This window comes from Balaenoptera physalus (genome assembly GCF_965194825.1).
Source record: "Balaenoptera physalus genome assembly, chromosome: 16".
Lineage (NCBI taxonomy): Eukaryota > Metazoa > Chordata > Mammalia > Artiodactyla > Balaenopteridae > Balaenoptera > Balaenoptera physalus.
In genome coordinates this window covers 54845044-54867852 of record NC_138898.1, presented here as the reverse complement: position 1 = coordinate 54867852, position 22809 = coordinate 54845044, and the positions used below count along the sequence as shown (strand labels likewise).

General features: G+C 58.5%; 1 protein-coding gene across 5 annotated transcripts in view; it reads left to right on the top strand.

Moving 5' to 3' along the window:
• Window positions 1-22660, top strand: part of LOC309644836 (mitochondrial import inner membrane translocase subunit TIM16) — a 67148-nt gene extending 44488 nt beyond the window's left edge. The window contains exons 10-31 of one of the 5 annotated variants that reach the window (XR_014254621.1): window positions 4863-4917; window positions 5441-5498; window positions 5575-5720; window positions 5804-5896; window positions 6054-6185; window positions 7005-7131; window positions 7513-7688; window positions 8179-8287; window positions 8392-8478; window positions 8559-8701; window positions 8775-8879; window positions 8957-9042; window positions 9835-9976; window positions 10074-10163; window positions 10774-10890; window positions 11158-11293; window positions 11690-11781; window positions 12306-12392; window positions 20632-20716; window positions 21542-21678; window positions 21980-22097; window positions 22505-22660. Coding sequence is in view for 3 of the 5 variants with exons in the window: in XM_082428996.1 (XP_082285122.1) it covers window positions 4863-4917; window positions 5441-5498; window positions 5575-5720; window positions 5804-5896; window positions 6054-6185; window positions 7005-7131; window positions 7513-7688; window positions 8179-8287; window positions 8392-8478; window positions 8559-8701; window positions 8775-8879; window positions 8957-9042; window positions 9835-9976; window positions 10074-10163; window positions 10774-10890; window positions 11158-11293; window positions 11690-11781; window positions 12306-12392; window positions 20632-20716; window positions 21542-21678; window positions 22032-22097; window positions 22505-22591 (2356 nt within the window). In the remaining 2 variants the exon portion in view is untranslated. Of the gene's footprint in view, window positions 1-4862; window positions 4918-5440; window positions 5499-5574; window positions 5721-5803; window positions 5897-6053; window positions 6186-7004; window positions 7132-7512; window positions 7689-8178; window positions 8288-8391; window positions 8479-8558; window positions 8702-8774; window positions 8880-8956; window positions 9043-9834; window positions 9977-10073; window positions 10164-10773; window positions 10891-11157; window positions 11294-11689; window positions 11782-12305; window positions 12393-12514; window positions 12720-14121; window positions 15228-20631; window positions 20717-21541; window positions 21679-21979; window positions 22098-22504 lie in introns of those variants that run through there. The other 4 variants (XM_082428996.1, XR_014254622.1, XM_082428997.1 and 1 more) reach the window with 4 other exon arrangements.
• Window positions 22661-22809: the final 149 nt, after the last annotated feature.

Below are 22809 nucleotides of genomic sequence, written 5' to 3'. Positions count from 1 at the left end.
CGGAGGCCCGCCGCCCCTCTCGGCTGAAAGGGTCATTCGGCCAAGCAGCCTGGTCCTCAACCCGCCAACTCCCGACCAGGAGGGCAAGAGAGACCTTGCTTGGCTCCGTCGGGAGTCAGGAGTCCCGTGGTCCAGTCTGGTCTGCCACTAGTTTGTAATATGACCCTGGCAGATCCCTTTTTCCCTGTGAAAAAGCGAGCGAATAATGAGTGAGACCAAGCATCCCAAACCTGGATGCCTGTGACATACCAGGCAGGTGATAAAAACTCGAGGAACGGACCCCAGAGCCTGTGGAGACCTGGGGAGGGGAGACTGGTGTAAGACTCAGCCGCTATGACCTGTCCCAGTCTGCCAGAGCTTCAGGTTTTTCAGGAGAAACTGGAAATACGGATTTTTTATGTGAAATCTCTCCGTGTTGTTGTTGGTAGCTAATCCCAATTTCAGAAACTCCTGGGTAGGCCACACACACAGATCCCTTCTGAGAGCCTCATAAGTACAACCTCTAATGCCAAATCTGAGTCCTGGGGTCGTTTTGCTGTGAGCACCTCTGGACCACTTTCCCCATGTCTTAGATGAAGGGAGCGACACCCAGGAAGGGGACGTGATAGACTATCCACAGTTACCGGCAGCTTCAAGGCCAGAATATGCTGGGGGGTGCTGGGCTGAAATGTGAGGTTGGGCCTCACTGTCAGTAGGTGGGGCCTGGGTGCTGCTGACAGTGGCCCTTAATGGGGCAGAAGGGATGGGTGCCAGGGGCTGGGCTAGTCCAGAAAAATCCCCTGCCTTGGAGGATTCCAGGAAAACACTCTGCCCTCCTCCGCCTCTGCACTTGTGGTCAGAGTCATGCCTCAGAGCCTTTGGGGACCCAGCTCAGCTCCTAACTTTCAGCCGGCTCCAGGACACTCGCCACCCCGTCCAGCCCAGCCCGCAGTCAGGGCTTGGCTGGGCCAGCTCAAATCTCGGGGGGCCTGAAGGCTTATCCCAGCAGGCTGGGCCACACCAACTTGCAGGGGTGGAGGAGTTGCGTGGTGTTTGAAGGACTGGATCACCTCCAGAAGGCAGGATAGCCTCCATGTCCAGTCTCTAACAGGGCTAAGCAGGGTCGAGTTGCAACGGTTACCTCCCAGACTTTCCTTCTCAGCTCTTCGCCTCCTCAGGACCTCTCCCCAACACGGCCCCCTTTCAGGATGGGCAGAGGTCTGCACCCCATGCTTTTGTTGTTATATGTGGATGTGGAGTGTGCCTTGCACACCTCTAAACGTCCGTTCCTAGGCCAGTGCAGGCCCTCAGGTGTGTTTCATTTTGCTCCTGTGGGACTTTTTAAATCTTTGAAGCCATTGCCAACATTGAAAAATCCAGTGGTTTCACATTAAAATGGGACTTCCCAGCTTGCCTTGAGTGGGATCTCTCGGCCAAGGCTGAGCAGCAGCTGCCCCCTGTGACCAAGGCCCAGACTCACAGGTGGCCCCAGTCCCCACCAAGCCTAGTTGTCTCACACCAGGCTGCTGCACTCCTTCAGTTTCCTGAAGCATTTGAGTTTGCGGTCAGCTCAGACTGTCCCTATGCCTCTGCCCTTGGGCCCTGTGTCCCCTAAGGCCCTCAGGAGACCCCAGCCTGACTCTCCTCCAGGAACAGGACTTCCTGACAGGTCCTGAAGCTTCTCGCCTCTGTGGCCATTTCTTGCTGATAGTGAGATCCCACCTGCCTAAAGGATCCATCCCCCGCCCCAATCCTAAGCCTGGACTCACACAGGCCATGCTCCCGTCCACCCGGAGGTTCAAGGACAGCTTCCAGGAGGCCCCCCTCCCCAGTATGTCCATCCTGTCCTCATTTGGCTTCAAGGCACCACCTGCCTTAGAACCTGGTTCTAAGGGAGCAAGGGAGTGGGGTTTGGTTCAAGGGGGTCCCCACTGCCCAGCCTGGGTGACAAGAACAGGGGACCTGTTCTGCTTTGGACCAGTGGCAATGCCAGGATGTTTAGGTGGTGGGTCTCAGTGGGAGAGATGGGCTGGCAGGGAGAACCAGAGGAGGGCTCTTGAAACTGCATTTCCTGGCAGGCTCACTGCGGTACTTACTATGTTGTTTGCAGCAATATTGGGAAAGCTGATGGGAGTGTCAGGGGGTAACCCCTCCCCCACGTGATCCACTTGATACCACCATGGTTCTGCATCTTCTGGGACCTGGGCTCAGGGGTAGTTGTCAGGTCTGGGCTCTAGACCTTCTGTGGCTTTGAGTCTGGAGACCCCTAGATCTGGGTCAAAGCCTTTCCCAGTGGCAGGCCCAGATGCCAGCCCTCCCCCATTGCCATGGCAGCAGGAGAGGTACCCATGCCAGCTTTCACCCCCTCTGGCCCTATGCCAGGCTGGGGCTTGGTTCTGCATTCCAGACCCAGACCTGGCTTGGCTCTCTTTACAAGGCCTGGGGTTAGGCCCGTGCCAGCTGTTGGCCAACTCTTGGGGCTGGGTGCCATGACCCCATTTCCTGGCCTGCGCTGTGGTGGGCAGGATGCTCCCGCCTGACAGAGCTTCTCAGGTAGCTCTGCCTGAGGTGAAGAAGACTGGCCTGACCTGTCAGAGAAGCCAGCCCTGCCCTCCTTGACTTCCTGCCCCCGCGGCCCTAGCACCTGAGTCAGTGGGCCAGCCGGCTGGGGCTCATGGGGCAGGTGCACAGTGGTGCCAGGTCAAGCCTCTTAAAGAGGTTGGTTTAGAGCATAGGTGAGCCATTGATGCCAGGGTGGAAACTGCAGGCCAATTTCCCATTTCTTGCCAAGGCAGCAGCAGGGTGACTAGAGTCCCCGCCCAGCATACTTGCTCTCAGACTCTTGTTTTCCTTCCTCCTGCCTGTCTCCACACGGTGGCCTCTGCTCAGCACAAACCTGATCCTGTCCCTCTTCACTTAAGATGTGTCATTTGCTTCTTTATTGCTCATCCAATGGAGGGAGACAGAACCCTCCTCCTGATGTACTAGGCCCTGCTCTGTGTGACCTCTACCCACCCCATCCTGAGCCTCAGCCCCTCACCCTTACTGCCCAGACCACCAGCCATGTCGTTCTACTCCCTGTTCCGCAAACAGGCTGTGCACTTGCCTGCCACAGGGCCTTTGCATATGCTGCCCTTTCTGCCTGGAACTCTCTGCCCTTGACATGGTTGATTTCTCTTTAACCTTTGGGTCAAGAGAATACCCACTCCCCTGTGGCCAGCCAGAGTCAGGCCCTTCTGCTCCCCGCTGTGTGTCCTCAGAGAAGTTTTCCTTCATGTGTTTGTCTGTGGAATTCTGTCTGCCTCTCACCCAGGCCGTGAGCTTTTGAGGCTAGAGGTGGGGTCTGCTGCACTCACCTTTGGTCACGCCTGCTGGCCCAGCTGAGGGCAGGGTGCAGACCAGCTCACCAAGGGAGTGGATGATTGTGGATGAACTAGTGGGTGAGTGAAAGTCCTGTTAGAACTGCTGAAGGGACTTGCGTCTGTCCCCACTGGCTCCAGCGTCAGTGTGGGGGACACCCGAGGTCACATGACCACGTTGTCCCCCTGCCCCCCTCTCCCCCACAGCAGGCAGTGGTCAGACCAGGTCAAGAGGGCAGTTCTGAGCCCAGCTCACCCTGCTGGGCCCAAGGTAATTAGAGGCTGTGTTACTCACAGGTGACCAGCCCAGGGCACTCCAGGAAGCTGTGGAGCCACCCAGGGACCCACCCAGCTTCCCAGTCCACTCTGTGACTCCCTTTCAGCGGGGTGGGGAGGGGTGGTGGGCAGCTGGCCGGGTAGGGGAGGGGGTGGGCTGGACCCTTTGTTGCCTGGGTGAGGGATGGAGGCAGCTGCCACAGCTGGGCGACCTCTGACTGCTGGGACCACAGTGAGGAGGACGGGGTTCCTTTGGAGGATGAGTGTCAGCGTTGAGGTGGGGGTCCAGGCCCGTGGGTCCCCAGGGATGTGAGAGCAGGACCAGAAGACCAGGAGCAGGAAACAGAAACAGATGAAGACACCAGTCGGAGTTCTCCTGGGTGCCCCACATCCAGGAGACTCTGGGCCTGGAAAACAGCAGTCAGGGCTGGGGGCTGCAAAGGGGCCCTGCAGGGCCTGGGAGGGGAAGGGGAGTGGTAAATCTCTGGAGAGCAACAGGTTGTTGGCTGAGACAGGCAACACAGAGCAGCAGGGGCTCTGGGGGCTTCCAGCCTCTGCCCCCGCCCCCAGGGCCCCACCTGGGGGACAGAGAACAGGGAGGCCAGGGAAGCATGGCAGGAAGGAGCCCCTGCTCCTGGCCCCTGGCTCAGGCTTGGGCACTGGGGCTCAGAGATGGTGCCTAGGGGAGTTCTGAGTCTCTAGGACAGCATCAAGGCCCAGGAGCAGAGGTGACTGAGGAGAGGGCCCCTAAACCTGGGTCCTGGAGTGCCCAGGCCGACTGTGCCGGGTGGGGATGGAGGGGGGTCCCCAGTTCCAGCACCCCTCTTACCTTCCCGGGCCTGGTGTTTAGGCTGTTGGAGGTGAGACCAGGGACAGAATGATGTATGTGGGGGGGCTTCCTGGAGCTGCTGAGCGTGGGAAGAGATCAGGGCTGAGGTGCAGAAGGAGGGGGCAGCTCCCCTGTGCCCAGGCCCAGCACGGTCCTGGGGTGAAGCAGCTGGGCAGACGGAGGACCTGGGAAAGAAAGGCTGGGACGTGAGGATGTGCTCAGCATGTCGGGAGCGCAGGGAGAGGAGGTGGAGGGTCCCTGGGGACCAGGCTGGATGCAACTGGAGGGGCTGCATCACTCCTGGCCACTGTTGTGCTTGGCCTGAGCCCCGATCTAGAGTCACGATGCTCTCAGCCCTTCCCCTGCCCTTTGGCCCCAATGACTGGCTGTATCCCTACGACAGTCCGTCTCTCCCCCAGGTCTCTGATGCCCCTGCTGGATCCAGACTCCAGGCTCCTGATCCTGGCGGGAAAGGTGAGGAGAAGCTCAAGCCCCCACCCATGTCGGCTGGTGCCCTCATTCGCCAGACCTGGCCCCGACCTTTGACCTGGCCAGCCAACTGGGAGAGTGGGGAGTGCAGGATGCTATCCACCCCGGAAAGGAGGAGCTAGAACAGTGCTGCCCAGACTCCACCCCTGCCAGGGGCTCCAGGCACACAGGGCTCCAAGTCTCCATTCCATGCAGTTGGGGTCACTCCCTAGAACATCAGCTTCGTGAAGACAAGGCCGAGAATAGAGCAGAGTCAGCACACAGCAGGCACTTTGTCCTACTGAACGTATACCCCTGGTGCTCACTCCGTGCTCCGTGATGATGAACAGGCGAGGCAGAGTCTACCAAGGGCTCAGCTCAGCGCCCAGCGCACATCAGCGCCCTGTAGACGTTGGCCATGGCTCTGTGACTCTGTCTTTGGGGAGGGACGGGGCGGCTGGAGCTAGAGCCGGGCAGCCCAGGCCACCAGCACAGTCAGCGAGCCGCACTTGGGTGGGGATCGTTTCAGGGCGAGAGTCAGCTGTACTGCTATGAGGTGGCCCCCCAGCAGCCGGCACTGAGCCCAGGTAAGCCCTGCTCCCCGCCCTGTCCCCCCTCCCCTCCCCGACCCACTTTGACTGTCCTCCACGGTGTCCCTGATAGTGACCCAGTGCCTCCTGGAGAGCGCGCTGCGGGGGGTGGCCCTCGTGCCCCGACGAGCACTGGCCGTCATGGGCTGCGAGGTGCTTCGCGTCCTGCAGCTGAGCGACACAGCCATCGTGCCCATCAGCTACCACGTGCCCCGCAAGGTGAGGGGGTCCTGCGTGAGGGACTGGGAGGGCCTGGGGGAGCCTGGGGGACTTGACCTCACTGTGTGCTTGTGTGCCACCAGGCTGTGGAGTTCCACGAGGACCTGTTCCCGGACACTGCAGGCTGTGTGCCCGCCTCCGACCCCCATGCCTGGTGGGCTGGTAGCAACCAGCAGGTAGGGCCAAGGCCTGGCTGACTGCTGCTCCTGGCCTGCACCACCAGCAGCAGCCGCGTCCGTGGCACGTGGTCCAGCTGTGCACTAACTCAGCTGCCTGGTGTCCCCTATCCCCACACCAAGCCCTCCTGCCTCACTTGCCGGCCTCTAACCACAGGTGCAGAGGGTCAGCCTCCACCCAGCCTGCCGACCCCACCCCAGCTTCACTTCCCGTCTGGTGCCCCCTGCAGGGCCCACCCCGGAAGAGGCCCAGCCTGCAGAGACACCTGTGGGTGATGCGGACCCCAGCGTGAGTATCAGCATAGCCCACCTGGCTTCCCCGTTGCAATGCTGCAGCAGGGGCCCCAGGTCAGGGCAGGAGTGTGTGGCCTGCCCAATGGTCTCAGAAACGCGAGAAGCACAAGTGAAGAACCTCAGTGTTCTCAAAATTGAGCAAACGCTTAGAAAGTGAGACTTTCACATAAAAGCTGGATTTCTAACTTCTCTTGAAAGGTCTTTTTTTTTAAAAGTAATTTATTTATTTATCTTTTTGGCTGCGTTGAGTCTTCCGTTGCTGTGCGCAGGCTTTCTCTAGCTGCGGCGAGCGGGGGCTACTCTTCATTGTGGTACAAGGGCTTCTCATTGCGGTGGCTTCTCTTGTTGCGGAGCATGGGCTCTAGGGTGCATGGGCTTCAGTAGTTGTGGCACACGGGTTTCGGTAGTTGTGGCTCGCGGGCTCTAGAGCGCAGGCTCAGTAGTTGTGGTGCACAGGCTTAGTTGCTCCGTGGCATGTGGGATCTTCCCAGACCAGGGGCTCGAACCCGTGTCCCCTGCATCGGCAGGCGGATTCTTAACCACTGCGCCACCAGGGAAGCCCCTCTTGAAAGATCTTGACCATTCAGGGCCCACCTTCCCAGGAGCAGCAGCTGCTACCTGCTGTCCCACGTGCTAACGCTCAGCTCACCCCGAGTTACCTCCTGCCCATCAGCGATTGCGTCCCCACCCCACATCCCACAGTGGGGCTTCCTGCCTACCCCAGTGTCCCAAAGTGATGACCCCGGCATCCCCTCTCTCTTTGGCTGACCACCCGCCTGACGGGGCTGCTGGCTGACCGGAGCTTCTCCCCCAGGAGGGCTTCTCCTCCCCTCCCAGCTTGCTGACCTCGCCCTCCACGCCCTCCAGCCTGGGGCCCTCGCTCTCCAGCACCAGCGGCATTGGCACCAGCCCCAGCCAGAGGTCCCTGCAAAGCCTGCTGGGTAAGTGCCTCAGCGCGGGGCTAACCCCCTACCACGGGAGCCCTGTCCACCCCCACCCCAGCCACCCTCCTCTGCACCCCAGTCCTGCCTCCCCCCACAGTCCCGCCCCCCCCTCCTGGAGGAGTCACTTCTTTGCGGGATGAAGAGAGTCTCACCTGTAAGAGGGTGGCCTAAACGTTCCGAGATCCCTCGAGTCTCATTCTGGACGAGTTGTGTTGGCTGGACTGGCAGAGACCTGGGCACACAGCCCGCACGGTCCTTTGCTGAGGGGAGCAGGCAGCCCGGACTCAGGACTGGTCCGGGTCCTCCTGTAGGACAGCGCGGGGCAGGCAGGCAGGGCACCCTCACCTCACGTGGCTCCGTGTCCCTGCTGCCCGCCAGGCCCCAGTTCCAAGTTCCGGCACGCTCAGGGCACCGTCCTGCACCGAGACAGCCATATCACCAACCTCAAGGGGCTCAACCTCACCACGCCTGGCGAGAGCGATGGCTTCTGTGCCAACCGGCAGCGTGTGGCCATGCCCCTGCTCAGCAGTGGTGGGCAGGTGGCCGTGCTTGAGGTGAGGGGCCCCACCCTGCCGCGCTGTCCCCATGTCCCTGCAGGACGCTGAGGGCGTCAGTTGCCCACACCAGCTCACATTCTCTAAGCACAAACCAAGTGCCCAGCATCCCATGTGGTGTGTGTGTGGGGGGGTGCTACTCTTATCCCCATTTTACAGATGAAAGCGGTGAGGCACAGAGAGGCTTAGTCACCTGCCGGGTCACACGCTGTGTAAGTGGTGGAGCTGGGAATTGAACCCAGGCCACCTGAGCCCCAAGCCTGAGCTGTTTCCACCACTCCATGCTGCCTCCTTCACTTTCCGGGGGCCTCATGGTTGGCACTTGGGGCTCAGAGCGCAAGGTGGCTGAGGCAGAGAGCTTGGGCCACCTGGTGGTGCATCATCAGCTGCAGAGGGTGTGGGCCCAGGCATGCTGCTTGCCCTGCAGCCCTGGGGACCGGACTCTCCTGCCCGTTACTGATGGGCCTCGGGGTGGGGGCACCTCCCACAGCTGCGGAAGCCCGGCCGTCTGCCCGACACAGTACTGCCCACGCTGCAGAATGGGGCAGCCGTGACCGATCTGGCCTGGGACCCCTTTGATCCCCACCACCTCGCTGTGGGTAAGGAGGCTGGGCACTGAGCTTGAGGGAGGGTCCCAGGGCCCTCATTGGGAACAGAGAAGGGGGGCCTTGGGTCAGCAGTGATGAACCTGTGCTCTCCGCAGCTGGGGAGGATGCCAGGATCCGGCTGTGGCGGGTGCCCCCAGAGGGCCTTGAGGAGGTGCTCACCATGCCCGAGGCCGTGCTCACAGGTCAGGGGGGCCTGGCTGGGGGCCGGGGGGTGGGCGGTGGCTCCTGAGGGGCTCAGTGTCACCCCATGCCTCGCCCCCAGGCCACACGGAGAAGATCTATTCTCTGCGCTTCCACCCGCTGGCAGCTGATGTGCTGGCCTCCTCTTCCTATGACCTTACCATTCGGATCTGGGACCTTAAGGCTGGAGCAGAGCGGCTGAGGCTGCAGGGCCACCGGGATCAGGTAGGACAGCTTTGGGGGCAGGCGCCCAGCCACAGGGCAAGAGGCTGCTTCTCACGTCCCCACCTGCCCCCAGATCTTTGGCCTGGCCTGGAGTTCTGATGGGCGGCAGCTGGCCACTGTCTGCAAGGATGGGCACTTGCGGATCTACGAGCCCCGGGGTAGCCCTGAGCCCCTGCAGGTGAGCAGGAGGGGCTGGGGGCGGCCCTCAGACCTGGCGGGGGTCCCAGCTGGGCCTCATGTACTATATTCCAACAGGAAGGCCCAGGGCCTGAGGGGGCCCGTGGAGCCCGCATTGTCTGGGTGTGTGATGGTCATTGTCTCCTGGTGTCTGGCTTTGACAGGTGAGAACTCCGGGACCACTATTCCCATCCTCAGACTTCAGCAGCCACCTGTGCCCCCTCCCCCAGATACACATACACCTGTCAGGCATGCAGAAGCTATCCCCAACTCTCATTTATTGGACAGATGGATGGATGGATGGATATGTGGATGGATAGATGGATGGGTGCATGGGTGGATTGATGGGAGGGAAGGAGATGGGGAGGAATGAATCAACTAGGGGTCCAGAGGGATGAAAGCCATCCCTGCTGCAGAGCCCATATCTGGTGGGGATCAGACGAAGCACACAAAACACAGAACCAAGACTCCTGAAGAGGTCCAAGGGATGGGCATTTGGTGCTCTCGAGGAAGGATCAGGGAGGGCCTCCTAAGAGAAATATCATCTGAACTGGGTCACAAGGGGGCTGGTAAACACAGACCCGGAGGAGAGGGCATTCACCTCTGGGTGGAGTGGCCCAGAAGGTGACCAGCCTGGCTGGAGCAAAGGGCCTGGAACAGAATGTGGGGAGAAAAGTCCAGACTTAGTAGCCATGGTGGCCATGGGACAGGAGTGTGCTGAGGAGGGGCAGAGGGGGCAGAGGTCCGGGAGGAGGCGGGGCGGCAGGTTAGAAAGCTATTGTATTAGGCCAGGCCAGTGGTTCTGAGGCTGGGTTAGGAAGGAGGATGGGCAGAGGCCTCTCCTCCCACCCCGAGGCCCTCAGGCCTCCAGCCCCACAAGATTGGGGGCCTTGCTGGAGTCCTTGCCATGCCTCAGGCCCCTCCAGCTCTGAGGACCTGCTTCTGCCCCCCTGCAGCCGAAGTGAGCGCCAGCTACTCCTGTACTCGGCTGAGGCCCTGGCCAGTGGCCCCTTGGCAGTGCTGGGGCTGGATGTGGCTCCCTCGACCCTGCTGCCCAGCTATGACCCAGATACCCGCCTGGTGCTGCTCACGGGCAAGGTGGGCTGGGGTGCACAGGCGGGGGCTTTGGGCAGGTGAGAGGAGGTGGGGGGAAAGGCAGCTAATGCTGGCTAACTCACTGTTGCCGTCCCCCCAGGGCGACACCCGCGTGTTCCTGTATGAGCTGCTCCCCGAGGCCCCCTTCTTCCTGGAGTGCAACAGCTTCACATCACCTGACCCCCACAAGGTGAGCCCTCGCACACGCTCCCTGGTCCTCCTTCCGTAGGTGGGACCATGGGCTACCCGCCCTCTCGTGGCCATGTGCAGGACTGCAGGGGCCTGTGGGGCCCTTGAGTCACTGGGCCGGGCGGGGTGTGCCCAGCAGCCTCCGGAACTGGTTTTTAAACTCAACCATTGTTAAAAATTAAACTATGTAAGTTTAAGTTTTATGAACCCACAAATAAGTTACAGTAAAGACCAAGGCAATAGATACTTAATTTATCACTTCCTAATTATTTTACTTGACTTCACTATTATTTGTACTGTTGAGGTTATTTACATCTGTGGGCCCTGTCTGGCAGAAATACTGTATCATGGGCTGCTACTGCACATCTCTTCCCAAATCTGCATTCACCCGGTCATGTTAGTAGTGTGAAATTGGCATGGTGGGAGTTTTCACACCATGGAAATAGGCAAACGCTACAAACCAGGGCATTTTCCCTCCAGAGAGCTAGTTGTTAAATATCACACCACTCTCCAGGGATAGGCCTTGGTCCTGATGGTCCTAAGTGAGGGGGCCCAGGTGCTCAGTGTGAGCTCTGGACTCCAGCCCCAGCTCGACTCCCCTGCCGCCGCAGGGCTTCATTCTCCTGCCCAAGACAGAGTGTGACGTGCGGGAGGTGGAGTTTGCCCGATGCCTGCGACTTCGCCAGACCTCCCTGGAGCCTGTCACCTTCCGGCTGCCCCGAGTCAGGGTGAGGTTGGAGGCCCAGCATGCCAACGCCCAGCACCCCCTGCCTGGCCCCTGTCAGAGGCTTTGGGGCCTGACTGGTCTTGTCACCAAACTGCCCCACTCACTGCTCTTTGGGGCACCTGTTCCCCTTACTCTGCTGACGTTCTGAAACTTGCAGAAACCTCAGATTGGGGTCCTGGGTCTTGCCATGCCCCCTTCCCAATGGATGCCTGTGTGCCCTAGGCCTCTGGTCAGTACCTCAGGGCAGCCCCTTCCTCCCTCCCTGCAGAAAGAATTCTTCCAGGATGACGTGTTCCCAGACACGGCCGTGAGCTGGGAGCCGGTGCTCAGCGCTGAGGCCTGGCTGGGAGGCGGTAACGGGCAGCCCCGGCTTCTTAGCCTGCAGCCCCCTGACATGACCCCAGGTAGGATGAGGGACTGGGCTGGGGGGGCAGGTAGGAAGCAGGGGAGTGGGTGGGGGTTGGAGAAATGGGCAGAAGGCCCAAGTCCGAACCTCCATCCCTGCTGGCAATCAGAAACCTCTAGTGCTCCCAGGGATGGGGTGGTTGCTCTTCGGACTTGGTCTCTGAGCCCCTGGAGGGCAGGGCCCAGGGTCTGTGTTTCCATCACAAGCCCTCCACCCCCAACACACATGCGCACGTGCACACGGCCTGGTGCCGAGGGCAGGCCTTGTGAGCCGAAGTGCCACCTCTGGACTCTCTGCCATGGAATCCCCTAGGGGCTGGTACCAAGCGGTTAGGCCAGGAGGCCCCACCCAAGGGGCTCTCTGCTGCCTGATGCTTGTTGCTGTCCCACCCCAGTGAGCCAGGCCCCCCGTGAAGGCCCTGCCCGGCGGGCCCCATCCTCAGCACTCTACCTGGAAGAGAAGTCGGACCAGCAGAAGAAGGAAGAGGTAGGCATGGAAGAGGGCTGGCCGCTGGGGTCACAGGGTCCTGGCTGCTCCTGGTGACTGCCCTTCAGTTCTCTAGTCCAACCCAGATTGGGCAAGGAGCCAGTGTCACCCACTTGTCAGTTGGACAGGGAAGACCTTCCAAAGCGCTGAAGCTGACCGCTGCCGCCCCCAGGGCACAGGGCTCAGGAAGCCAGGGAAGGGTGGAAAGAGGCCCCACCCTAGCCTGGCCCAACCCAACCAGACCCAAGTGCGCTGGGGACCCTGGTGCATATTTGAGCATCTGAGGCAATATGTGGAGACAGCTGCCCTGTGACTCTGATGTTCCGTGTTATAGTCTGTCTGTCTCTGGCTCCCCCGTCTCTGTCAAGGTATCTTTTTCAATGAAAACCATCAACTTTGTCAGGGCTCTAATGAAAATGATTCTCCCACAACCTTGAACCTCGGGGTTCCAACCTTGAGATCTGACATTCTTGGAGTCAGAAGTCCTGTTCCCTTCCCACCTCTTCTCCCGTCCCCTCTCCCAGCTGCTGAGTGCCATGGTGGCAAAGCTGGGGAACCGGGTGGACCCGCTCCCACAGGACTCCTTCGAAGGTGTGGACGAGGACGAGTGGGTGAGTGGACGAGTGGGCCCTGCTGCCTGTCCCATCTCTCCCCGACTCACGCCTGCTGCATGCGCCACCCCCCTCCCCCAGGCCCTCTCAGCTCCCTCCCACTTCTTGGTTTATCTCCCCAGGACTAGCCTGCCCACCAGCCACCTCTAGCCTCACCTGCCACTGCCGCCTCCTTGAACCACCTGGTGCCCCTGCACACCTCACGTCTCACCCTCAAACTGGAAACCACCTCTTGGCCAGGGCACACCTCAGCCCAGAAGGCCTGGCTTCCTTTGGGTCTTGGGCATTTCCGTAGCCTCTGGGCCCTGCTGCAACCCCCATGGATTGTCCGCATCTCTGCGTTTTCTGGGACCAGCTGCTTCTCCTCAGCTGCCTGCTAGCATGTGGAGCCAGGGGCGTGGGGGTGGGGTGGGCGTGAGGGCTCAGTGGCATGTCCCTGGGCAGCTGCTGGGCTCCCTGTCCCCTCTACTCTGACCTGGGCTGGTCCCAGCTTGGGCTGGCTTCGCCCAGCACCTTCAGTTATCACATGCCATCCTGTCTTGCCTGCTGCTCCAGTTCTGGTCAAGGGCCTAGGGGGCTGGCCCCCCACCAGGCCGTTTGGAGCAGCACCAGCCTCAGGGGCCTGGGACCAGTAGCCCTGCTCCCCAAACTTGAAGCCAGGAGGAATGGGCATCACAGAGCTGATTGCCCAATGAAGGGGGTGAGAGCCCCGCAGGGAGTAGCCTGCACGTACCTTGGATGTTTTTAGCAATTAAACTTTTCTAAGCTGGCCACCTCTCGTGCCGCTGTGGTCTGTGGGCTGGCTAGAAGGGGAAGGGGACAGGAGTATGGGTGAGGTCGGTTTGGCCCTGGGCTCCCGCTTGTCCCAGGCCTCACTCTGCTCCTGCTGGGAATTCATTCATTCATCCAACACTCTAGTATCCGGCAGGGCTCTGGATGGCAGCTCCTGTAATGAACGGTAGAGACATGGCTTCTCAAGGCACTTAGTATAGTCTTAGTAGGCAGGGGTGAGCGGACCATGTGCAAGTTCGCAAATAGACAGTGCAAGGAGGGCTGTGAAGTAGATAAACTATGTGAAAGGGAGGAGCCACGGGGATGCAGGCGGAGACTGGTCAGGGTCTGAGAAGCAACGTTTAAGCTGAGAGCTAAGACCTGAAGGCCACAAAGCCATGGAGAGAGCCTTGGGAAGAACGTTTCAGACAAAAGGAAGGGCAGCCAGGGTGCTGAGAGAATAAAGAATTTGGAGAGTTGGAGGAAAGGAAAGAAGGGCAGTGGTCCAGAACATAGTAGGAGGCAGCCCGACTCTCATTCACTCAACAAACATTTGCTGAGTGCCTTCCATGTGCCAGCCACTCTTCCAGGTGCTGATGTCCAAGAGTGGAGAAAAGAGGTCAAAGTCCTGCCCTCCAGGAATCCACATTCTAGTGGGAGGGAACAGATAATAAACATAAAGATGAATGAATGGTATAATTTGATAGAATGTGGTAAGAGCTTCAGAAAAAAATAGGAGGGATCGAGAATGGAGGTTTATGGGTCTTCCCTGGTGGTCCAGTGGTTAAGACTCCAGGCTTCCACTGCAGGGGGCACTGGTTTGACTCCTGGTGGGGAAAATAAGATCCTGCATGTCACATGGCGTGGACAAAAAAAAAAAAAAAAAAAAGGAGGTTTAAACCAAATACAAGGGGCTTCCCTGGTGGCGCAGTGGTTAAGAATCCGCCTGCCAATGCAGGGGACATGGATTCGAGCCCTGGTCTGGGAAGATCTCACATGTGCGGAGCAACAAAGCTCATGCGCCACAACTACTGAGCCTGCGCTCTGGAGCCCATGCTCTGCAACAAGAGAAGCCACCGCAGTGAGAAGCCTGTGCACTGCAACAAAGAGTAGCCCCTGCTCACCGCAACTAGAGAAAGCCCACGCCCAGCAACGAAGACCCAACGCAGCCAAAAAAAAAAAAAAAAAAAAAAGGCCACAGAAGGCCACATGTAGTATGATTCCATTTCTATGAGACATCCATAGAAGAGGAGGCAGATTAGTGGTCACGAGGGGCTGGGGGAGGGGGAAATGGACAGAGACTGCTCATGGGTATGGAGTTGCTAAGGCTGGGCTGAAAATGTTCTGCAACTAGTGGTGATGGTTGCACAATTCTGTGAATATACTAAAAAGCACTGAATTGTGCATTTCAAAAGGGCAAATTGTGTGGTGTATGAATTCTCTCTCAATAAAGCCTGTATTAGAAAAGCAAAGGAATGGAGGACAAGTTGCGGCGATGGTAGGGCATCAGGGTGGCCTCACTGAGAAGGTGACATTGGAACAAAGACTTGAAGGAGGAGGGAGACGAGCCCTCCTTTCCAGACAGAGGGAACCTGGAATGAAACCTACTTTGAAGTTTCCTGTTTTCTTGAATATTTGTGAGAATTTGACGTCTTACTTATTATGTTTGTGAGGTGTTGTATGTTTATTGCATGTCTTTTAGTCCCAAATATTTTGGCAAAATGGAGGGAAGAAATAGCAACCCCCCCCCCATTTGACCGGTGTTGTTCTGTTGCACTTAGCGCCCCAGGATAAGCAGGAGGGCCAGAGGGTCCTGAAACCGCCCATCAGTAGCCTCCGGTGGTCGCCGGAATGCGGGAGGCTGAGGCAGGCCCCGCCCCGACTCCGCCCACGGGCCATAGGTCTCCGCCCACGCCCCGCCCTTTCTGTTTGAAGCAACGCGCATGCCCAACGCACGCGCTCTTCGCAGCTTCCTTTGAACTTTGACCCGCCGGCCGCCCTTGAGCCGGGGCCGAGGGGCCGGCAAGCCGGAGCCCGTGCCCCCGAAGCAGAGTGGCCGCCATGGTGAGGCATGAGGAGGGGAGGGGAAGGGAGGCAGTTTCAGGGCCGGGGCTGGGAGCTCCGGCCGGACTGCGGGCGCCGCGCGCCACCTGCGTTCCTGGCGGGGAGCGGGGACTGGGGTGTCGCAGCCGGGGGTTATTGAGGCGGGCGCTGGCGACCTCGGGGCCAGGGAGAGCCTTCTGGCTGGAAGGCAGGGCGGGTCTGGCGGGCCGGGAAATACCGAGCAGATGCGATCGCCGTGTGCGCCAGCCACGTGCCGGCAGCCCAAGGTGGAGGTAAGTCCGGCCCGCGAGCCCCTGCTCGGTCCTCGAGCTAGTTGATGGTGTCGCCCTATTATCGTTCCCATTTGAAAGCTGGTGAAACGGGCTCCGGGACTTTCACGAGGAAGTGGCAGAACTGGGACTTGAACCAGACCCTGCAACACCGAAAACTGAGCGTTTCTGCGGTACCATTGGCACCCAGGGCCAGCCCACAGATCTGGGCCACACTGGCTGCGTCAGGTCACCTGGGGAGCTTTAAAAGTGCAGGGTCCTGAGCTCTGTCCCCGGATAGAGGATTGTTGAGTGATTGAGGCAGTGGGCTTGGGGAGCCACTTCTTAACTGATAGTGTTAAGGATAAGGTAAGAGCTTACAAGTGCCAGGCCCTGAGCTGAGGCTTATGTAGATTCCCATTTAATTCTAAAGAAGTCGGTGCTCTCATTGTCCCTGTTTTACAGATAAACAATCTGAAGCTCAGGGCGTCTGACTTTTCCAGGGTCATCCCAGTTTTGAGCCCAGCTCCTGTGTCCTCAGACTATACACTTAGCACCCATTGTTCCTGCCTTGTAATAGTCACTGCCATTTTCTGAGGACCCCGCCCCGCACCTCAGCTGGGTCCTTCACACACATTCCTGCATGTGACTCTGGAGGAGTTGGTACCTTAAAGGAGAAAGCAGGCGAGTCCGTAAAATAGGACAATATTAATAGGAAAAGAAAGACAGTGATATGGGAGGGTAGAAATGGGTGGAGCCTGGAAGGGTTTCACCCAGGGGAATGGGGGTGACATGAGCTAAGTCTTTTTTTTATATATATATAAATTTGTTTATTTTATTTATTTATTTTTGGCTGCGTTGGGTCTTCGTTGCTGCGCAGGGCTTTCTCTAGTTGCAGGGAGCAGGGGCTACTCTTTGCTGCGGTGCGCAGACTTCTCATTGCAGTGGCTTCCCTTGTTGCGGAGCACAGGCTCTAGGTGCGCGGGCTTCAGTAGTTGTGGCACACAGGCTCAGTAGTTGTGGCTCACAGACTCTAGAGCGCAGCCTCAGCAGTTGTGGTGCACAGGCTTAGCTGCTCCACGGCATGTGGGATATGTGGGATCTTCCCGGACCAGGGCTTGAACCCATGTCCCCTGCATTGGCAGGTGGATTCTTAACCACTGCGCCACTAGGGAAGCCTGACATGAGCTAAGTCTTGAAGGATGTTGGGATTAGACAGTATTGGAGTAGGAGAGAGGATGTTCAGTGGGTTAATGGGTATGGAGTTTTGGGGAGATGGGTAATGAAAATGTTATACAGCTCTATGAATATCCTAAAAAGTGCTGAATTGTGCACTTGAAAAGAGTGACCTGTGTGGTGTATGAATTCAGAGTAAAGAAGTAGGGGAGCCGATCCTGGAGTAGATGGTGTGGCTGCAGTACGTGATGTGGAGAGCCATGAAGGGAGAGAAAAAACTAGAGAAGTCATTTGTAGCCAGAGCTGGGGATGCCAAGCTGGGGGTAGACTGAATTGGCTGGCAGTGGCAGCAGAGGTAGGGTATTGTGTGCGTGTTTTGGGAGGATGGCCAGAGCCCTCCTTCAGCAGAGGGAGTGGGAGGCATTTGGAAGCCCTGTCAAGTGTCACATTCATTCAAATATGTATCGGGCACCTGCTGTGCTAGCCACAGCCCAGGCCCCGGACATATCATGGCAGATGTGACAGTTGTGGTCCTGACCTCCCTCCTGCCTAGTTGTGATGCCAGCAGCTGTTTGCAGGGGCCCTGGGTGAAGAGAGCCCCCTTTCTATCTCCATGCATCCTTGAGAAGAGGGTGAGTCAGTGGCTGTCTCTGCCCAGCAGCCCAAGGAACTGTGCCTTGAAGGGAACTTTGCACATCCATCTGTCCAAAGCCAGGTTGCCTTCTTGATGCACTTCACACAGGACAAACCACATTCCTTAGGGCTTCCCAACCCCCCACGCTGCCTGGGGCCCTGCCCCAGCTGCAGGGCTTTGGTCCCGCATTGTGCCATGTTGCTCTCCAGGCAGGAAAGCATATGTGACATCTGCAGTGTCCCAGGCGTGGAGTCTCATGGCTCTGACCTCTAATCCTTGACCATCAGCTTGGCCTGAGTTGGATGCTGTGTTGGCCAGTTGCTCTTGCTCAGGGTCTTCAGGCCCGAGCGTCAGTCAGTGGATTATGGGGTGGTTTAGGGCTTTCTGGGAGAGGCCTCAGCCAGTAACTGTCTTCATCCCCTGTGGTAGCTGCAGCTGGCACAGCTGTGCTCCCCATGAATCCTCAGCTCTGAGCACAGCTGACCCACCTGGCACTTGGTAGGCATCTGGGTATTGAGGAGGTAGCTGAGAAGCTTGGCTGCACCTCTGATTTCTAGATCATTCAGCACCAAGCAGGATCTGGTCTGGAAGCAGAGGCAGCTGTTGAGCTACTCTGGACCTGCCACTGTCAGGTGTCCACTTTTTACATGCCTTGCCTCCTGAGGGCCTTAGCCCTCCTATATGGGGGGTATTATTCTCCCCATTTTGCAGCTAAGAAAACTGAGGTTCAGAGAGGTTGAGTGATTGCCAGGGCCACACAGCTGGCAAGAAGCAAAGCGGGGACCCAGGTTATGTCAGCCTGACTGAAGCAGCCTTCTCACTTCTCTTCCACGCTGCTTCCAGCTCCCTGGGAATGTAACCCAGCATTTTGCAGCTTTTTCCCCTGAGGAATTAGACCATCTATCAAATGAGCTGCTGTGTTGGGCGGAGCTTTGTTACTGTCCAGTGGCTGGCCAGTGTCAGGTTTTGGGAAACAAAGAGTAGTAATAAATGAAAATCAACATTTATTGAGCACCTACTATATTATCACGGTCTGAGCCAGGCACTTTATAAGCATTATCTCATTTAATCCCCGTGACAGCCCTATTGTTGGCCACAATAAGAGAGGAAGCTGAGGCTCGGGGAGACTGGGAACTTATCCAGGGCACACAGCTGTCATTTGCACACAGGTGATCCCAGAGCTTGCCTGTGTAACCTCCACATCACTGCCTCCCCCCAGGAGATGCCTCCCGCAGGAACCTTGGTAGCTGCGGTGGGTGGACCAGGCAGCTCCCTTGGATGGCTGGGGTAGCCTCTGAAACTTTGCAGGAAGCCCAGCCTGCCCTGCAGCTATGGAGCTCTGGCAGCAGGAACCACGGGCAGGGGGTGGTGGGGGAGCTGCTCAGTTAGAGCTTCAGCTCTTAACATTCATTATTTAGCAACAGTCACCACCTGGGCAGAGAAGTAAACACCTGAGTACGAGGCAGTGCATGCAGGCAGTGTGATGGGGCTGCTGTCAGGTGTGGCAGCAGAAGGGGGTGTGGTCGGAGGCCTGGTGGGAATTCCTGGCCAAGGGAACACTCGGAATCACCTGCTGGCCTGTCAGCCTCTCTGTCCCTCAGACAGGACCAGCTGTCCATCTCAGAGCCTCCTGCCCAACTTGGGAGAGGCTTTAGGCAAGCAGGGGTTGGGGGAGAAGCCAGGTGAGACTTTCCCATCTGAAGCAGATCCTCCTTAGTCTATTCACCACAGTGCAGCACCTGCAGCCCCGCCCCTCCCTCTGATCACTGGAGTCTTCATGGTGTGAAATACGGGGCTTATGAAATTTCCACCCACTTGTGAAATCCAAACCCACTTCCCATGTATCAATCCCTGCTAATGGCCCAGAACTGCATCCCACCCCGCCCGTTAGGGAGGCCAGCAAGGTCAGTTCTGGAGTCGGGCTTCCACTGGAATCTAACAAGCCCCTCTTCGGCCTCTGGGTTGGGTCCTGATCCTTGTCATGTTGTGCAGTCGCCCTCCCTGCAGACCCTGGGATTCTGTGTGAGGTGGGCAGCCTGGGGATAGCTGATAGCACTGGCTATGGGTTTTCTGCCCATCTTGCCCCAGGTCCTAGCTGTGTATCCTCATGTTGGTCACTAAACCCCTCCGTGTTTCAGTGTCTTGAATTGTTGGGATTAGATGGCACAATAGATAGAATGTGTTTGTCACAGTGCTCAGCACCCTGGCTAAGTCCATTCTTGTTGGAAACCACTTGGATGTGCCACGTGAGCAGTGGTGACCTGCCGCGAGCATTCTCCGGGTGTCCTCCACGCACCCACGTTTGTACCATCTCACACACACATGCTGTCTGTTTGTAATCCTTGGTCACAGTAAGATCTGTATGTTTCCCATCTCACCCGCCTGCCTCATCTTACCTCCTACTATTTTACAAGACCTCTGGGCTCTTGGCTGCTCCCTGGCATCCCCTACACTTTCTCCCAGTGGGGCTCACCCTGGTCCCCCTGCCTAGAAATCCCCCATTTTCCCATCAAGATTCTACCTGCCAGGAGAAGTGCCGTTGCCTCCCAGAGTCTCCCTGTCCTTCCTGAGGTGTCCCTCCGGTGCCTTTCCACGCCTCTGGTCATGCTTGATGAGATGCCCCACTTGTCTCCGTGGTGCATTGGCCCACGCGGTCTTGGGGTAGAAGACGCTCGCGCTGCGCTGCAGTGGAGGGTTTCCCGCAGGGCCGAGTCCTGGGTATCTTTGTGGTCGCGGTGCTGACTCTCAGGCAGGGTTTGAGTGAAGGAGTGAGCCGGTGGAGGAGCAGGGGTTGGCCTGCTCTCGCTCACCACTTGGTCCCTTCTGTGTTTGTCTAAATGCCCGCCTAGTGGGCTTTGCTCCTTGAAAGTGGAGGGTATTTTGCTCTTTCGTTGTGTTGATTGGAACTGACTTGAATAGTGTGGGGAGAATTAGAATGGCACTGCATTTCCCCACCAGTAAAGGCTGGACCAGCCAAGTACAAGAAGCAGCTGGTGGTGGCAGAGTGAATGGTGGGTCTGGGACCGGCCCTGAGTTCTGGTTCCCAGGCCACTTTGCCTTGGCTCCTGTCCGCCTCTTCCAAAGGACGAGGGAGAGTCCCGTCTGCCTCTGGGGACTCTCTTGGGTCCCCCCCACCTTCCCCGGGCCTGCTGTCCCACGAGCACCCGAAGCCACCCAAAGCAGAAGCTTTTTATCAGGGTGCTTTGGAGGAAGTGGTCTATGGCTGCTGCTGTGAGCCTCCTTGCCTCAGCAATCCAGAAGTCTTGTCGCACAGCCACCACTTCCAGGGTCCATCACTGGGGCTCTGAGAATGCAGCCTGCTAATAGGTGCCTGCTTTGCTCACAGGCCAAGTACCTGGCCCAGATCATTGTGATGGGCGTGCAGGTGGTGGGCAGGGCCTTTGCCCGGGCCCTGCAGCAGGAGTTTGCAGGTAAGCTTGGGCCTCTGTCTCCTTGGGCTGGGAGATCCTGCCTGGCTCAGATTTTCCCAGTAGCTCTGGGCCCCTCCCTCACACTGGGCCAATTGTGAATGCAAGGGCCCTCTGTGGGCTGGGGTTCTGGCAGCTCAGGTAGCCTGGGGCACTTCCTGTTGTGGGGCAGTGCTACTAGATCTTGGGACAATCCCATAAAAGGGAGACCTGATGGGCGTGAGCATCCGGCCAGAAATAGGCACACTGGCCCTCCTGGCCGCCTGTTGTTGTAAATAAAGTTTTTTTGGAACAGCCATACCTCTGGCTGTTTTCAAGGCAGAGTCCAGTAATTGCAACACAGACTAATTGGCCTGCAGAACCTAAAATACTCATTCTCTGACCCTTTAAGAAAAAGTGTACTGGCTCCTGAATCTAGAGGTGTTGAAAGGGAAGAGGTCACCCGAGGCAGCCTGCTTTGGTGGCCTAGGTAACCGCAGGGCAGAGCCATGCTGCCTCCCCCTGCTCGCAGCTTCACTCTGTTCCCCATAGTAACCTAAACTCCCCAACTTGCGATGCACCCAGGAGGTGGAGGCCAGGGGAGAGAAGAGGGACAGGGTCATCTCACGGTCTAGGTTGGGGACCTGATGCCAGGTTTGACCATCCCCTGCCCCTGTCCTCACTTTACTACCCCCCACCCCCAAAAAATCCACTCCTGGAGAAGAGATGCCCTCTGGCCCGGCTTGTCTCCTCCCCCACGCCACCTGGCAGCGGTGAGCTGCCCACGTGGAAGGCCCGGGGGAGCTCCAGGCTGCTGAGGGCCGAGTGCTCACCCGTGTGTCCACACAGCCAGCCGGGCAGCAGCTGACGCCCGGGGGCGCGCGGGACACCAGTCTGCAGCCGCCTCCAACCTCTCCGGCCTCAGCCTCCAGGAGGCACAGCAGATTCTCAACATCTCTAAGCTGAGCCCTGAGGAGATCCAGAAGGTGAGGCCACCAGGCCAGCTCCGAGACAAGCAGAGCAGAAGTGGGGATGGGGCGGCAGGCCACCAGCGTTGGGAGGGGGGATGGGGGCGGCAGAAACGGGCAGGAGCGGGGGCTCTGGCTACGGCCAGCTTGGATTCGAAGAAGCCACTGTCCCTTGTCAGTGTTTAGGCCACAGGTAGCTGTGGCAGAGGCGTGGGCCTCCCTCAGTGGGCACCTGTCCGCTTCTCCGCCCCTCAACGGCTCCGGGTGCCGTAGCGCGGCGGAGGGGGCGAGCCCTTTCGCTTTCCTTTTTGTCATCTAGCTTCCCCCGCCTCTGTAACCCGGGGACCCTCACCGTCTCCCCTCCTCTGCAGAACTACGAACACCTATTCAAGGTGAACGATAAATCCGTGGGTGGCTCCTTCTACCTGCAGTCAAAGGTGAGTGCTGGGAGGAGGGCAGGCCGCGGGGCTGCTTCTCACTGGGCCTCCCTCGTTTCCAGGCAGTTCAGAGCTTGGCAGGAGAAAGGTCCCTGGGGCGCAGGGAGCCCCCTGAACTGCCAGTCCCTCAGGGCTGCCAGCTCCATGTGGCCCAGCCAGTGGGGCTGTGTTGGCCTGGGCCCTGTGTCACCCTGGACAGTGGTGCCCCCAGCAGCCGAGGCCTTGAAGGGTAGAGTGCTGGAACCAGCTCTCAGCTCCCAGACTCAGTCAGTGCGTCCCCAGGCCCCTCTGTTTATATTCTGCTCAGGCTGTTACCTCTGACCTGCCCACTGCTCTCCAGGAAGCTGGAGCTGGACCCGGGGAGGGAAGGGGCCATCCTGCCTAACTGTTTGTGACTCCCTCCCCAGGTGGTGCGAGCGAAGGAGCGCCTTGAGGAGGAACTCAGAATCCAAGCCCAGGAGGACAGAGAGCGAGAGCAGCCGCCCAAAACGTGACCAGTCAGTGCCTCACACCCCACCCGCCCACCTCTAATTTATAGCTCGGTAATAAATGTCTTTTCTGCATTTCTTGAGTGCGCACGTCCAGATTCCAGAAGGCAGGCTGCTCTTCCCGCCAGCCGTGCGGCTGTGCGTGCAGGGGAGGGGAAGCAGTGGCATCTGCCTGACCGTTATTGGGCCTTTGACACCCAGCGGGGCCAGTGTGGGCAAGGTTG